The following is a 17,175-nucleotide window of genomic DNA, read 5'->3' on the forward strand; positions in this document are numbered from 1 at the left end:
TTGCAAAAGTCACACCTTAGCATGTTGGTTGATCATTCCAGCATGTTCAGATTGTTTCATGCAAGGAAACAAAGACAACAAACACAAACATGCAACCAGCATTCATGAATGAGCAAAACAAAGCCTATGTGTAATTTGTCAAATTAATCTCATCAGCTTTGAGATACTGTTATATGAATTCTAACTGACAATGAAAAGAGTGTACAAACCATCTCTGACGCTGCCAGGTAAGGTAGAAAAACAAGATGGAAAAAATAAGTGTTTAGAGGAAGCAATTTAAGCATGAAGATACAATAAACTCCATTTCCAACAGCCCTAGAGCTTATAGACAAAGCTTTTATGCTATACCTTATTATGCTAATATCTAACATGCTGTTGTAGACAGTTAGGAGTAGTGCTTTCAAAGTGGCACAACAAGTACTGTATAACTTACAGTTCTAGACAGTCCACATATGACCACACCTTGTTATTTTCAACTTCCAAAGTGCTGCTACAAAGAATACATTCAGTTTTACAGTCACATGTGACAGTAAGCTTTTAAATTCCTACATTTTTCAAGGTCACTAGTCACAAATCATGTATTTCTAACCAGAGATCAGTGACTAGCAGTTACATATTGCATTATTTATTCATTTTAATTCAAGACCCCAGACCTTAACGTGTAAGGGACAATCAAACCAAACGCATGAGGCTTGTGCATGGAGAAGCAACACCCCCTGCAGAACATTAACAAACAGGCGCTAAACCATCTTTATACTAGTATATACATTTAATGTTTTTATTAGTAATTATGATTTCATTAAATACTTTTCAGTTGACATCTAAGCAATTTCTTGGAGCAGAAAGAAAGACAATGGTTCTGTGTTGGTGTTTATAATTATTATATATGTAAACCTACTGTTATTTCAACACTAGACACTGCAGCTATACAGTTTTCAAATGTGGAAATACAGTGGATGTATTACTGTTCTTCGAATAACTTTTTGATCTCTGCATGCTTTAACCGCTTTTAAATGTTTTGAAACAGTGACACTGTAGACCTTGCAGGCACTTTTAAATGTATTTCATTTTTTTACATTTGTTCCAATGTATTTGCATTTACTATGGTAAATTGTATTGTACTAGTCATTCAGTCCTAATTTGAATCGTTTCATTGTATTGGTGTCTGCTCTACTTTGCTCTCCCTTTGAATGTGAACTATGACAAGTTAAGTTCAAAACTAAAAACAGACTATAGCATTTCCTGTCCAAGTCAATGCCCACCCTTTACCTTTGGCTCACAAAATGCCATGGGATTTGTCTCTACAGAATCCAGTAGTTCAGCTTATTTTCACATGCCAGATTCAAATATACACATCAAATAAAATACCACCTCTGATGCAGACAGAGTAACATGTTATGTTGTAAGTCACCCTGTATAAGGGTGTCTGCCAAGAAATAAAAAATAAATAAAAATAAAAATAAATAATAATAATAATAATAATAATAATAATAATAATAATAATAATAAATGTAGCATGAATGCTGTATTAATGGGTCAGATGTATGAAATAAACCATCAAGCTTTAAAAACAAATTTGCAACATTTTCAAAGTACACTTTAAGACTGTATGCCATTTTAGGTTTAAAACAGTGGTATGGTTTCTTTTCCATTTGGTTTATTCCTGCTAATCGTATAAAGATTTAAACACTTAATATATATGTAATAGTTTTTTTTCACCTGCATTTCATCCAACTTGGACTGAATGTCTGGAGGAAAGTCTGCTGCTCCACAAATGAACGGATCAAAAGGTTCTGCGCCAAAAAGATCTTTCCCTAAAGGAAGACAATTATATGATACAAAGATGTTTGAAACCATTTCCAACAGATACAAACACAAAAATTTTGCTTTTTTTTTTTTTTAATCAGACAGATTAAATATTTTCTGAAATAGACCAGATTATGAATTTCTCAAAATGAACTATCCACCCACTTGATGTAATGTTTATCTGAGAATGATATTTTAAATCGAATATAAATCTTTGATAAACAAGCATAAGCCATTTAAACTGGAGTGCTGAAATACAGAAAAATAACAGATGTTTAATTGGTTTCCAAACACAGTGTCATTTTGATGTACAATGTATGTTTAAATGCTGTAAAAGTTGTTCTAATAAAAGTATTCATGTTGGATGTAGAAAAAATATACTACTTATCACTAACCCAGATTAACTTTAAACATATCAAAGTTGATACAGATTGGGCTTTACATCACATTATTATTTTGTGAAGAAATATCTTGGAAAAGTGACTACATGACATTATGATTAATGTAATCTTATGCTGTAATAAAAATGTTGCAGTGAAGTATTTTCTCCTATTCTGAAGGAAAAAACATGATTTACTAAGTTTTCTACTGGTACTTAGAGTAAGCTAATGCATTTATGAATGTGCATTCTGAATAGAAAAGCAAAATATGAATACCAATAATAAAAATAAAAATAAACAAGCAGGTATTTTGATTTTCCTCTTCATTACACACACATGTACATACACACACACTATATGTAAGTTAATGTAGTGATTTAAATGTTATTGTGTACCAGTGTTGCTAAACACCAATGTGGACGTGGTGAGTTATGGCAAACAAAGCCCCATGATTTTGATGGGAATATACATATATGTGTGGGTGTCTCCAGTAATATTCTTGCTTGAATTTTATTTTTTTACAGCTGTTGCAGATGTAATCAAACAAGATCGTACTATTGGCAAAGATGATGGTCAATTACGGTAAACATACAAATCCACTCGAGTACTCAGATTGTGGTTTTATTGTGAAACGCATATCAAGGGATTCCGTAATAGCAATTTCTCTTTTCCCAGGGTGACTGTGGTCTACAGCTGTAGCCCTTTGGGTGAAGTGAGCTTTTCCTCTCCCTTTCCCTCACTCCATCTCCCTCTGGAATCGATGTTTTGCTTGTGGCATTTTCTGTTTTAGATATTCATGTTTTGGGAGGGCAAACCAATGGTCAATTGCATATCTGAGCAGGATACGATTAATTTTGCACATTTGCTCAACTGCGGGAAATTTCCTTTTTGAAGAATGTAGCTTTCATTTTATTTAGTATTTGATTAATAGCTTTGTAATGATTAATCATGTTGTTAAATCTTTTGTGTGCTCTCCTTTCCATTACAAAAACCCTTTATGGAAGAGTATGACAGGTCCAATATATAATCAATACAGTTCTGTATTGTGTTTTATCTGGCCATACAAATTAGTGCCTTTGTTCCAGCCTGTTCCATTCTGTTCAATGGAAACCATAGCCAAATAAACAGACTATGCAGGATTTTATTGTGTCTGAAAGGCATCACTTTAGGGTAATGCCTGTTAAGCATGTTATTACTCCCTACACATGAGCATGACTGTATGAACACACATATACAAATTAGCTTACTGGGCTCAGTGGATCTGCTTGGCAGTGGAGGGGCGGGGGCACCGTTGCTGGCTGGCACTGGTGACAGAGGAGATGCAGGCGAAAATGGGACCATGTCGAACACGTCAGTTGATGGTGATTTCATTGTGATGCTACCTGCCTGCAATGATATAGGTTACAAACAAATACATATATTAGAGCTGATAATAGTATTGTTTCAATACACAACTTTTGGGGGATTTACTTATGCATTTCTTTGTGTATAAAATCAAACCTCATAAACTGACAATTAGAGGTGCATGTTCAATACCACCGTGTCTAAGAATTATTTGGACTAGATCTTGAATTCCAGATTTCAAAACCTATGTACTGTGCAAACCCAAAATCATACACCAATTCAAAAAAGTTTTTAAGTGAGATATATATTTTAACTGTTATTGGACTCAATTAAATAAACATGTTTTCATGCCACTAATGCAAGAAGCTGCAAGAGAACCACAGCTCTGAATATCGACACGCCACTTCTGGCTGTATTGAATCAAAAATATCAAGAGCTACCAACATGAGACCAGCTTGGTCTGCTTGGAACTGCTTTGATTTCCAAAATGGACAGGCAGCAGGAAAACCACTGTGTTGTTATTGGTTGTTAGTCAAGCTAAAACAGAGGGTGGAAGCTGCAAGAGGTTGCAGCGAGAGACTATGCCGACGTAAATAAAACATTTAACAACCCACAAATTACAGACCTGAACATGAAAGTTTCAGTTTCCATTACAATAGCCCTTTACTAGTGCATGAGTTTACCAGTGCAAAATCCTTTTGTGCAGTTGCTAATGCCACTGCAAGTGATTTGGAAAGCCTTTAAAAAAAAAAAAAAAAAAAAATCTGGGCCATTGTCTCACTTTTCCATTTTACTGTGATGCAGAAGTATTCTAAAATGATAATATTCAGTAATACAAGTTATCATTATTGTATAATCTAAATGACAAGTACAATCCAGCATTATCCATTAATACATATTCTATTAAAAAAAGCAGGCATACCATAACAAGAAAATTACATTAATTTAGTATAATTTACACAAAAAGTGTACGAATCACAATGAATCTAGTGATCACATTCATGAAATGAACAACTAGTTAATAAGCAAGAAAACAGACATTAGCAGACTGAAATTGACAAATGCAACAAATAGGGGTTCGTTGTGTTTGGATCAGCATGTTTGTTTATATATATGTGTGTGTGTTAAGTCTTAATTATGAAATGTTATAGATCTCATATGATGATTTTGTGATTGTCAGGAATGATATTTTAATTTAGTCTGGTATTAAACTAGCAGGAGCACTGCAATGCTCAAAGCTGCACTTATATGTTGTCCCTTTATGACTGAAAAATAAATCTAGCTATAATCAATGGTGAAATTCAAATGAATGACATAAGACAACAGAGTAACTTCTTCATAAGTAACCATAACAAACCTATGTAAGAATGAAACATTCACACTGGCTACACAACTGGACAATGATTCTGCTCCTGAAAAATACAACCAAAAAATGAATAGAGCAGATTTACACGAGGCCTTGGGATACTGTGTCCGTTGGCAGGCTTTGGTGCAATGCTTTTAGCAGGAGGTGGAGTTAGTAACCCGGTGGACAGGTTGGAGTCAGGAGAGCTCATTGGAGTAAGTGTAATGGAAGAGATTTCTAGACAAGAGAATGATGTCAAATGATGACACCAGAAGAGAGACGAAGGTCTTTGGAGCATGTGCGTTTGATTAGTAGAATTTAGATGCAGCAGCTGTGAAAAAACCACAGAGAAAGCAATAAGCAGAAAAGGAAAATAAAGTAAACCATTAAGAGAATGGACAAAGACAACATCCAAGCAATCTTAGTTTTGATAATTTAAGTGGTTATTCAGCTGGGGAAGAAAACTATCCTAATTCCAGGTAGCAAATTTTGAGATAAAATGTATCTGGGTAGTAGTCATACTGATCTGAAATCTAGGAGACATGCATTTCCCTTCCCACACACCCACACTACAAATTGTAGAGGAATCTCCACAGCCCTCAGACAGGTTTTACTGCATTCTTTTTACGTTCTTCACTGCTTTACTCAGTCTCTCATTGGGTTAAGACACTGCATTGAGAAATAGTAAGAGCCATTGGGACACTTCTACTAAAACAAAAATATCTTTGATTGTAAATCTGTTTGCAAATTATTGCACAATGTTCTTCATATTAATCTTCCTGGCAAATAGTTCAAATCATCGCCAACACTGTGCTTTAGACAAACTTTTCTCAGGCCTTGGAAGCAATTGCCTTTAGGGATGTCAGATGTGTTGAAAATGGATATTAGATAAAATCATATTTTATTATTGTTGGTTGCTCAGTGGACCTTCACAGTAATGAATCACTTAATGAAACTCAATTTCTATAATAAACTAAATCTTCTGTACTAACACTAGCCTTAATGGTTTGGCTCCTACTGTCTGAAGTAAATATCAAAGGCTATTTCCTTGAATAATTCAAGTTTGCTTTATTTATTTATTTTGGACAAAGTGTTGAGATATGTCTGTAATATTTCCAGAGAACAACATCTATTGCTGAGATGTATGATGGAAGATGGAAGAATTTGAGTGTTCTTCTACACACAAAAACAGATATGAATCAGAGGAGTACTCAAACCTGCCCAAACTTATGCTGTTAAAAAAAAAGAAAAAAAGACACATAATACTATATAATACCTAACTACTAAAATATACTGATTAAAACAAAAATAGCAACCTGGCTGGAATTGTATAACCATGTTTTATAACACATTTAATGGTTAACAGCAAAAGTATAGTATGCACCCAATTAACTAATGTGACAGTTTCCTTCATTTTATTCAAATATCAAATACCAGTGTTAGTCGATAATTAACTGGAAATATGGCTTGAAGTATTTCCTCACAGCTCATACACATCAAGTGGCTGATAAAATGTTAAGTTTATTTTTATTTGGCAGGAGCAACATGGATCCAGTCCATTTGCTTAATGCAACATGACTTTCAGGAATGTTATTTAACTACTTAAAACCACCAAGTCAACACTGGTCAATCCTCACTGAAGGCAATTTTATACACAGAGCTGTTGAATTGCAAAAAATATTCTTTATAATGTGTTCGGCAGTTACATAATTAGCGTGTTTACACTGCCATTTCGGAGCAGCATCAAATGCATCGGTAGCATTTAATCCTGTCAGTGTAAATGCTTGACCGGCTCAAGTTCCGACTTGCACTGCGGCGGCGTTTGTTTTAAAGGCAGGCAGCAGACAAACATTCTTCACATCAGTGGAGCAGATAAGAGAACACTCCCCTTATTATAAATAAAATTGTTAAAATGAACACTAAATGGCTTGTTATTTTATGTTAGTAAAAACATATAATTGTATTTTTATTTTCAATGATTCGGTTGTGAAAAAATAGCAAGTGGGTTGGTTTTACTTGTTATAATAATTCATAATGAGCTCAGTGTTCTGTGAGACTAATGTATATAATTAAGTTTGGACTTCTCGCTAGTGTGCATGTGAACACCCCAGTGGTGGCTGAATGTTGATCCTGCTCAGAAATGGCAGTGAAAAAAACGGCTAATATTTCAATGGTTCTCTGAATTGGCCTTGAACCTAGAACACACAACAAGCCCTGGGAGGGGTGAGGTATCGTTGAAGCATATTGCCCAAAGGTTTTCAAGAATGGTGTTTTCAAGAAAAGTAATTACATTTCGGTAGCTAAGGATCCTGTATTAAGTCCCTGCTTTATTAGTACTGGAAACCTATAACAAACCTGTAAGAACTTCTTATAACAACTTTTATTCAGTGAAGTGAAGCCATCTCAAATGAGATCAACAATTAGGTTATAAGTCAGTTGAAGGATAGCCCATACTGACAGCACACTGCACCACCCTACGATAGACAGCAGAAATAAATCTGCATCTATTTGCTTTGAATAACAGTGCCAATGTTTCTTAGGCTTTCAGATTAAAATAAATTTACAATTTTAAGGTATTATTGGTTCAATGAGCAACCTAAGAGAGACACTAGTTTAAGGCCATTGTTTATTGGTTTGTAATACATACATTTAACTACTGCTGCTACTTACCGGTGATACCTGAGTTATCATCAGCTGCCCCTCCAAATCATGTACCTGCTTCTTTAATTCTGTGTTTTCAGTTTCTAATTCTTGAATCTATAAAAGGAATTAAACTGAAAGATTAGTTCAAATTAGGAAAATGTTGCTCTCTCTCACACACACACGAAGATACAGTGCATCCGGAAAGTATTCACAGCGCTTCACTTTTTCCACATTTTGTTATGTTACAGCCTTATTCCAAAATTGATTAAATTCATTATTTTCCTCAAATAATACCAATACCCCATAATGACAATGTGAAAGAAGTTTGAAATCTTTGCAAATGTATTAAAAATAATAAACAAAAAAAGCACATGTACATAAGTATTCACAGCCTTTGCCATGCCACTCAAAATTGAGCTCAGGTGCATCCTGTTTCCACTGATCATCCTTGAGATGTTTCTACAACTTGATTGGAGTCCATCTGTGGTAAATTCAGTTGATTGGACATGATTTGGAAAGGCACACACCTGTCTATATAAGGTCCCAAAGTTAACAGTGCATGTCAGAGCACAAACCAAGCCATGAAGTCCAAGGAATTGTCTGTAGACCTCCGAGACAGGATTGTATCGAGGCACAGATCTGGGGAAGGGTACAGAAAAATGTCTGCAGCATTGAAGGTCCCAATGAGCACAGTGGTCTCCATCATCCATAAATGGAAGAAGTTTGGAACCACCAGGACTCTTCCTAGAGCTGGCCGCCAGGAGAAACTGAGCGATCGGGGGAGAAGGGCCTTAGTCAGGGAGGTGACCAAGAATCCGATGGTCACTCTGACAGAGCTCCAGCGTGTCTTCTGTGGAGAGAGGAGAACCTTCCAGAAGAACAACCATCTCTGTAGCACTCCACCAATCAGGCCTGTATGGTAGAGTGATCAGACGGAAGCCACTCCTCAGTAAAAGGCACATGACAGCCCACTTGGAGTTTGCCAAAAGACACCTGAAGGACTCTGACCATGAGAAACAAAGATTGAACTCTTGGGCCTGAATGGCAAGCGTCATGTCTGGAGGAAACCAGGCACCGCTCATCACCTGGCCAATACCATCCCTACAGTGAAGCATGGTGGTGGCAACATCATGCTGTGGGGATGTTTTTCAGCGGCACGAACTGGGAGACTAGTCAGGATCGAGGGAAAGATGAATGCAGCAATGTACAGAGACATTGACGAAAACCTGCTCCAGAGTGCTCTGGGCCTCAGACTGGGGCGAAGGTTCATCTTCCAACAGGCCAACGACCCTAAGCACACAGCCAAGATAACAAAGGAGTGGCTACAGGACAACTCTGTGAATGTCCTTGAGTGGCCCAGCCAGAGCCCAGACTTGAACCCGATTGAGTGCTTTAACAAAGTTTTGAGCAAAGGCTGTGAATACTTATGTACATGTGCTTTTTTTTTTTTTAAATAGATTTGCAAAGATTTCAAACAAACTTCTTTCACGTTGTCATTATGGGGTATTGTTTGTAGAATTTTGAGGAAGATAATTAATTTAATCCATTTTGGAATAAGGCTGTAACATAACAAAATGCGGAAAAAGTGAAGCGCTGTGAATACTTTCCGGATGCACTGTAAATACATGAAGATGAAATCGTGAACGTTGCCGGCGTAACATGGAAAAGAGAAGCTGTAGATAGATGCAAGCGGAAACATCTTGGGAAGGCCTTAATCCAGCATCCACTGATATGGCTCATGGTGATATATACAAAACATACTGAGAACTGCATTGAAGAAAATTGCATTTGCAAGACTCGGATGCCATTATGCTAATTTACAAAAACAAGATATTTTGTTCTAAGAACAAGCAGTTTGACACGTTACTCTTTTCTGAAGGGTTCCTATCTGTTTTCTTGTCTCCACATCTTTTCCCCCAGATTCCAGAAACTTCTTGTATGCCAAGTCAAAAGCCTGGCCAATTGTTAAAGTTATCTCTTCAGCCTGAAAAAAATTCAAAGAGAACCAAGATGACAGTCAGAACTATATTGTAGCATAATTACAACGATGTATTGATTAAATATTTAATATTACCATTTTAGTCATCCTAACCTTTGCTTCTTAAAAAGTGTGAATGTTTTGCATGGTTAATTAAGCCCACCTCCCCCTAAACAGACAATCCCCCAATCAGAGAAATCAAGAAAAAGGCTCTGCCGAGTCTGAAGTAAACAAATCAAATATGCTTATTATGTAGATACACACTTAAAATGCTTTAAATAAGACACATACTTACACATTTTTCACTGTCAAATACATAACACAGATGTTTATTTGATTCAGAGTCTTTGCAAATGAACGTGAATATCCTCTTGTCCGTCTTGTCATCTGCACAGAACGATATCCTGTGCAACTGGCAATTGTGCAGCACATCCTGAAGGAAACAATACATTTAGGCTATACTCAACTCAGCATGCATCACTATATATTAATTAAAAAATTGATTTCACAATACCTTTGATTATTTGCAAATAATGTTATCTTTCATAAGAGAAAATTAGTTAAGTGTTAGTGACAAGGAATTTTATTTTATGTAATAAAATACCATATTTATCTACATACTAGTCTTTGAGTAGAAATGGCATATTTATGAATTCCACGCTTCTATGAAAATGTGCAAACATTTTAGATTATGCAACTTTTCTCAAAAAATAAAATGAAATCTCTTATTGAGCATTCTTGTTCACCCTGGGCAGAGTATATTGTACTAATCAAGAAGAAGGCAACTATTGTTCCTGCATTTAGAACAGGGATGTCAAACTCAAGGCCTGCAGGCCGAATACGGTCCCCCAATGGTTTTAATTCGCCCCACATGAAGGTGGTGTATCATTAAGTAATTAGGCCCGCGACAGCTTATGAATGAGGAAATTGCGTGTGAAAAGTACAATTCCCACCAGCCACTGCGAATGTCATTGGGGTGAGGTAGGGTTTTAATAGGCAATCATAGGTTGAGTTACTTTCCACGTGCTGTTCTTTCAGTAATCTGCAATAAACTCAACTCAACTCAAAATGTCCAAGGAAGGTAGAGTGTTTCAGGAAAGGTAGGAGTGGGAATATCCATTTGTGGAGCAGTTTAAAACCTATATTCCTCGTTTGTAAGGAGAGTTTAGCCATGATTAAATAATTCAATATATGGCAGCACTACAAGACTAAACACAAAGAGAAGCATGGGTGTTTGGCGAGAGAGCAAAGGCTGCACAAAGTGGCTCAATTAAAAAAAAAAAAGTCTTGAACTACACCAAACAATGTTCAAAAGGGTAGAAACAGAGAGCGATGCTGCTGATAAAGTGAGTTACATCATATCCCAAGAAATTGCCAAAACGTCAAGGTCTTTCACTGAGGGTGCTTTTTAAAGAACTGTATGATTAAAATCAGCGATGTAGTGCATTAAAAAAAAAAAAAAAAAGATTTGTTTGCAAATGTCAGTCTCTCACGAAATACCATTGGCGAGAGAGTAGATGATTTAGCTGCTAATCTCAAAGACCAGCCAGCCGAAAAAGCAAGTCATTTCACTGCATACTCACCTGCTGTTGGCGAGAGCACAGACATAACGGACACAGCCCAGTTATCTATTTTTATCCGGGGGGTAAATTCAGATCTAAATGTTACTGGAGATCTTTTGGATGTTGCAGCAATGCACGACACCACCATGGCAAATGACATCTTTCAGCAAGTTGAGAGATGTGTGAACCAAATGAAGTTGCCGTGGGAGAAATGAGTGGGTCTGAGCACAGACGGGCACCTGCGCTGTGGTGTGCAAAAACAGGTCTGCTTGCTAGGATGCAAAAAAAAAGCTACAGGAGGAAAATTGTCCTGGGACATTGACAACTTTCATTGCAATCTACACCAGGAAGCATTGTGTGTGAATATGGATCATGTAATGTACATGGTAACCAAAACTGTAAATTTGATCAGGGCTAGAGGTTTAAATCAGCACCAATTGCAGGTATCCCTTGATGACCTTAACGTTGAATGTGACGATTTGCCTGAAGTGCGCTGGCTGAGTTGGGGCGTAGTGCTCAAAAAGGTTTTTGGGCTACAGGGAGAAATCAGACTTTTTCTGCAAAACAAAGGGAGACAGATATCACAGCTCTCGGATGAAAGCTGGCTGTGCGATCTTGCATTTCTATGTGATGTTACTGAGCATCTTAACACCTTAAATGTGAAGCTACAGTAAACAGGTCATAACAGAGATGTATGACAGTGTGAAAGCATTTCAGCTTAAATTACGTTTATGGGAGAAATGTAGCTAGGAAACCTTTTCCATTTCCCGACTTGTCAAGCCATCTCTAACTCTCTCACAAACATCACTATTCCAAGCACTGGATTTGCTGCAAAACTGAACTTGTTGTGTAAAGAATTTGAGCACCACTTCTCGGATTTTAACAAACAACAATTCAGTTTCCAGCTGTTCTACAGCCCGTTTGGTGTTGATGTGAACAATGCTCCAGAGGACATCCAGATGGAATTGATTAAATTGCAATGCAATGACACAGTTAAGGTGTAGTTCAATTCCGTTGGCGCTGCAGAGTTTCAGCCCTTATTACCAGTCACAGTACCACAGACCCACCTGCACGCTGCACAAGTCCTCTCAATGTTTGAAGCACATACCTGTGCGAACAGCTGTTTTCACTGATGAAGCTCAACAAATCCCCCCAAACACTCCATACTGAAGATCGCTTCAACACAATATGTTACACAATGACATAGACAAGCTCACGAAAAAGGTGTCGGGTCTCCTCAACAATTGAACCCCCTCAGAGCAGCAATTAGGTCAGATGTGTTTTGAATAATCGTAAGTGTTAAGGATTAAGTGAATTATAAATAGGGATGAGCAAATATTTATGGTAAAATTGAGTTTGACACCCCTGATTTAGAACATAAGAACATAAGAAAGTTTACGAACAAGAGGAGGCCATTTGAGCCATCATGCTTGTTTGGTGTCCATTAACCCTCCTGTTATGTTGTGGGTCAAATTGACCCATTTCAAAGTTTAAAAATACAGGAAAAATATTTGTAATAATTTTTGGAACATGAAACTTTTTCTGCTGGGCTTAATTAATATAATGAACATGTAAATGGAAAATGACTAATTTAACGTGTTTGTAACCCTCCCCTGCACGTTTATATTATATACATACTATTTGGATCAATTTGACCCAGCAGTGAGAATGGAACCTACAAAGGGTAAAAATATCAAATCCTGCAGCGCCCCCAAGGTCACCCTGTTCAAGAAAGCACATGGTCAGGCCTGTCTGAAGTTTGCCAATGAACATCTGTATGATTCAGAGGAGAACTGGGTGAAAGTGTTGTGGTCAGATGAGACCAAAATCAAGCTCTTTGGCATCAACTCAAATCGACGTGTTTGGAGGAGGAGGAATGACCCCAAGAACACCATCCCCACCGTCAAACATGGAGGTGGAAACAATATGCTTTGGGGGTGTTTTTCTGCTAAGAGGACAGGACAACTGCACCGCATCAAAGGGACGATGGACGGGGCCATGTACCTTCAAATCTTGGGTGAGAACCTCCTTCCCTCAGCCAGGGCATTGAAAATGGGTCGTGGATGGGTATTCCAGCATGACAATGACCCAAAACACACAGTCATGGCAACAAAGGAGTGGCTCAGGAAGAAGCACAATAAGGTCCTGGAGTGGCCTAGCCAGTCTCCAGACCTTAATCCCATAGAAAATCTGTGGAGGGAGCTGAAAGTTCAAGTTGCCAAACGTCAGCCTCGAAACCTTAATGACTTGGAGAGGATCTGCAAAGAGGAGTGGGACAAAATCCCTCCTGAGATGTGTGCAAACCTGGTGGCCAACTACAAGAAACGTCTGACCTCTGTGATTGCCAACAAGGGTTTTTCCACCAAGTACTAAGTCGAAGGGGTCAAATACTTATTTCCCTCATTAACATGCAAATCAATTTATAACTTTTTTGAAATGCGTTTTTCTGGATTTTGTTGTTGTTATTCTGTCTCTCACTGTTAAAATACACCTACCATTAAAATTATAGACTGATCATTTCTTTGTCAGTGGGCAAACGTACAAAATCAGCAGGGGATCAAATACTTTTTCCCCTCACTGTATATGTAACCCCTGTTACACTCATTTCTGTTAAATATGCTGTCAGAATACAAACACAGCATTCTCACAGACCTAGCCAAGCTCTCATGGACTCCCATCCATGGTCTTCCTGTAACTTACAAGCTTGATGGAAAATAACTGCCTTAAGACCCAGCTGCTAAGTCAAGAAGACAAGTTATTTTTGTTGAAATCAAGGTGATAATTTATTGTGTGAAAGTTCTCCAAAATCTTTCTAGCAGTCTTTCCTTTTTGGTAAATAGTCTTAGCTTTCCTTCTTTAGCCAGACTTGAATGAATATAAAGTCAAAGTTATTTTAGCAAAAAAAATCTATGTGTATTATGAAATTACCCCAAACACTACAAATAAGCATATGCCCCAAAATCAATATATTGTTAACGAAGCTTGCAAAAAGAATGGTAGAATCAGTCTTTAGTTTAGGTTTTCTTTCCAGTCTTTGGTTCAGTTTTTGCACAATTCCTCAATTCCAAAAAGCAAAAATGTTCAGCAATTGACTGATCTTGCCTAGTCTGTAGTTTTTTCAGCATCCACTGCCGTGTTAAATGCAATAATTCCATTTGCTTGTTCTATTTTCCTGAGTACAAATGTCCAACTCAACTTGCAGACATAGAAAATCCCCCCCCTCCCCAAAACAAAAGGTACATAATGAACAAAAAGAAAAACACTCCCCAAAAACAAGCAAATACGAAAAAAAAATAAATAAATAAATCTTTAAGCCAGGAAATCTTTACCTTATACCTTATATTATTGTGCAGGACACACAATCAAACCAATGTTAGACCAGTGTGCAACAATGGTATTTTGTTATCCTTTTTCATAAAACACTGTGCATTTCACCTGGTATAACATATGTTCATATCCATCTTAAAGTACAATTTACAGTTGTTTGGTGACCATTGAAGGAAAAATACTTTTACTGCCCAATACTTTATATACAGTACTCAAAAAAAAAAAAAACCTGTTAAAATGGAAAATTATGTGACAAGTGAAAAAAAACAATTAAGAATCGCAATGATAACCTTCGGCAAGACTGAGCAAATGGAACGCATTACATTTTGACACATGAAAAATGTGCCCTCTTGCAACACTCAACACAAACAAATTGCCTCCTTGTACAAAGAGCCTAGGGCTTCAAGGTTTTTTTTTTTTTTTTTTTAAGAGAAAAGGCAATATCAACAACTGTCTTCCTCATCTCGGTGTGAAGAGAATTATTTTATGAAAGACATGTGTCAAGGTTAGTCACCCAGATGGAGTTTCATCCTCTCTAACTTTCCTTTTTTGTGTACCCCAAGGAAAAGTAAAAAATAAACCATTTGTATGAGATTGGTCTCGCTGTGCCACTCCCCTCATTCTCATCCTGCTGAAACCTCCCCAAGGTCCCAGGTGCTACATAGTGTAACTGCACACTGAGGCATTGATGTTTTGTGTGTGGTTCATGACAATACCAGCAATATAATATTGTGTTTCTAATATGAAAGGCTTTGATTTGTTAATCAAGTAAAAAATAACTTACCCTGGTATTTTTTGAATGCATTTTATTATCCATGGCAAGCTATGCAATTGTACATTAGTTGTTTTCTGTAAGGCATGAGCGTATTGTTTGAACTAATTTGTTTTAAAACTGCATGATTCAGTTTTCGGTTTCATGATCAAAATGGAAGTAATCATTTCTGATTCAAATAAATACCTAATACAAAATTAAACAGTGAAATGATACGTTTTTATTTTGTATTGCTTTTTGTGCTACTATCCCGACTAGTCTGACTACTCTCTTAACTATTCCACTACATAAAGTTAATTGATTAAAGTCATTCTACCTGTATTATGTACCCATTGTCCATAGAATTTCCTGCAGCTGTAAGTTACATTGGTGTATTAATCTGTAGTTATTACTATTCCATGCATTAGTTCTAACTTATTATAACATAGAGCAGCAAAATCAGATGCATTCAGAATAACCAATACTTTTAAAGCAATTGCAAAGACAAATGTATGAGATAGTTCAGCCTTATGAACTATAATATAAACAAGTGTCTGGTTTAGTAAAAACAATTTGCGCATTAACGGTCATCACATCATAGATAAAGTAAGTGCTTCCTGGGTTCTATTTCAGTTCAGGTCAGGGCCAGAAGGAAGTGCTGTAATTTTGGAGGAATTCTTGGACACAAATAATATTTGAAAAGGCCAAGGTTACTTTGGTGAAAATGCAAATATGAAGAATCAGATATTGTGTTACACTTATAAGGCAAGAAACTGAAAACTCTGAATATAGAATAACACACAATTATGTTCTTATGCTGCCCAAAGTATTTGACCTAGAAGTCTTTGTATATAGACTTTAATTAAGGTGAAGAATATACCACAACTGAGGTTCCAATTTTCTATAGCTTGTAGACTTCTATGCCAAACAAACCCAAACTGAATCTGCACATGCAATAGATGGAAACTACAGACACATCACATAGTCAGAAGCATACATAACTAATACTGTTGTTGAATTAATTCAAATGGAAGTTTACTTTTATTCTTGGGACATACAGTACCTACCTAATAAAAACTTTATTTTTTATTTTATGCAATATTTAAGTCCGAACAATTATATAGGCCTAACTATCATCATCATTTCAAGTGTTGTTCAAGTGTGGCACTCGTACTCTTCTGTAAGAAATTAAAGACAAAATGAAAACTGCTAGAAAAATACAAGGCTGCTCTGTATCTTCTGACCAAAATCAAAACTATTACTAAACTCAGACAGTGAGTGAAAAGAATAAGGGCCCAATATTAAAAGGTTTACACACTGCGCAAAGGGGTTTGCACATCATAAATGGCTAGCAAGCATAAATGAGAATTATTTTCCATATTCAAAACCTCATTTTGCATGGCACAATCCATTATGCACTGTTCACCAATTAATTGTATGCATGGTGCAATATGGAAGGAGTGGCTGAAATGATGTGTGATCCCTGCTATATTCAAAGGTATGCGCCACACAATAAAACAGGTTCGCGACACGCATAATAAGGCTTAGAAAAGAATGGCCTTAACTCCACACACAGCACCATTCTAGAGGACACTTTGTCTGTATATGTCATGGATACTGGGACCTTCTTTCAGACAGCAACAGGTGATACAGTGGAGATCACCCAGGCTGCCGCCACCTTCACCGGTTCCTAACCACGTTGCTGCAACATGCTGAGGAACACATTAAACTCCCCAATACCAGTGCAAACAGGGAGGCGATTGTCACGGTTTCCACCCACACTACTCCAACTCACCACCAGAGGACATCATCACCAGAATTCTAACCATGTCATTCCACATTCCTCAAACCCCAGTGCACTCTGTTTCACCTCCCTCAGGTCCCATTCGCTAAGCACAGCCAAGCACCTATTACCTTCCGTCTCCTGCCCTGTATATAAACCGCTTGGTCACTTCACTCTTTGCTAAGTCTAGTCTTCTCTCGAGTTGCTATTTCTCAGTGTTCCCTCTTGCTTATTGATTGCCTGTTCCATGACCTTC

General features: G+C 37.1%; 1 protein-coding gene across 3 annotated transcripts in view; it reads right to left on the reverse strand.

Annotated features, from left to right (window-relative positions):
- Positions 1-17,175, reverse strand: part of gulp1a (GULP PTB domain containing engulfment adaptor 1a) — a 152,550-nt gene that overhangs the window by 6,684 nt on the left and 128,691 nt on the right. For all 3 annotated transcript variants that reach the window (XM_066688125.1, XM_066688127.1, XM_066688126.1), the window contains exons 6-10: positions 9,792-9,929; positions 9,386-9,502; positions 7,546-7,632; positions 3,434-3,572; positions 1,720-1,814 (exon numbers count right to left, since the gene is read on the reverse strand). In XM_066688125.1, coding sequence (XP_066544222.1) covers positions 1,720-1,814; positions 3,434-3,572; positions 7,546-7,632; positions 9,386-9,502; positions 9,792-9,929 — 576 coding nt within the window. The remainder of the gene's footprint in view (positions 1-1,719; positions 1,815-3,433; positions 3,573-7,545; positions 7,633-9,385; positions 9,503-9,791; positions 9,930-17,175) is intronic.

This window comes from Amia ocellicauda, chromosome 16 (genome assembly GCF_036373705.1).
Source record: "Amia ocellicauda isolate fAmiCal2 chromosome 16, fAmiCal2.hap1, whole genome shotgun sequence".
In the NCBI taxonomy this organism is placed as follows: Eukaryota; Metazoa; Chordata; class Actinopteri; order Amiiformes; family Amiidae; genus Amia; species Amia ocellicauda.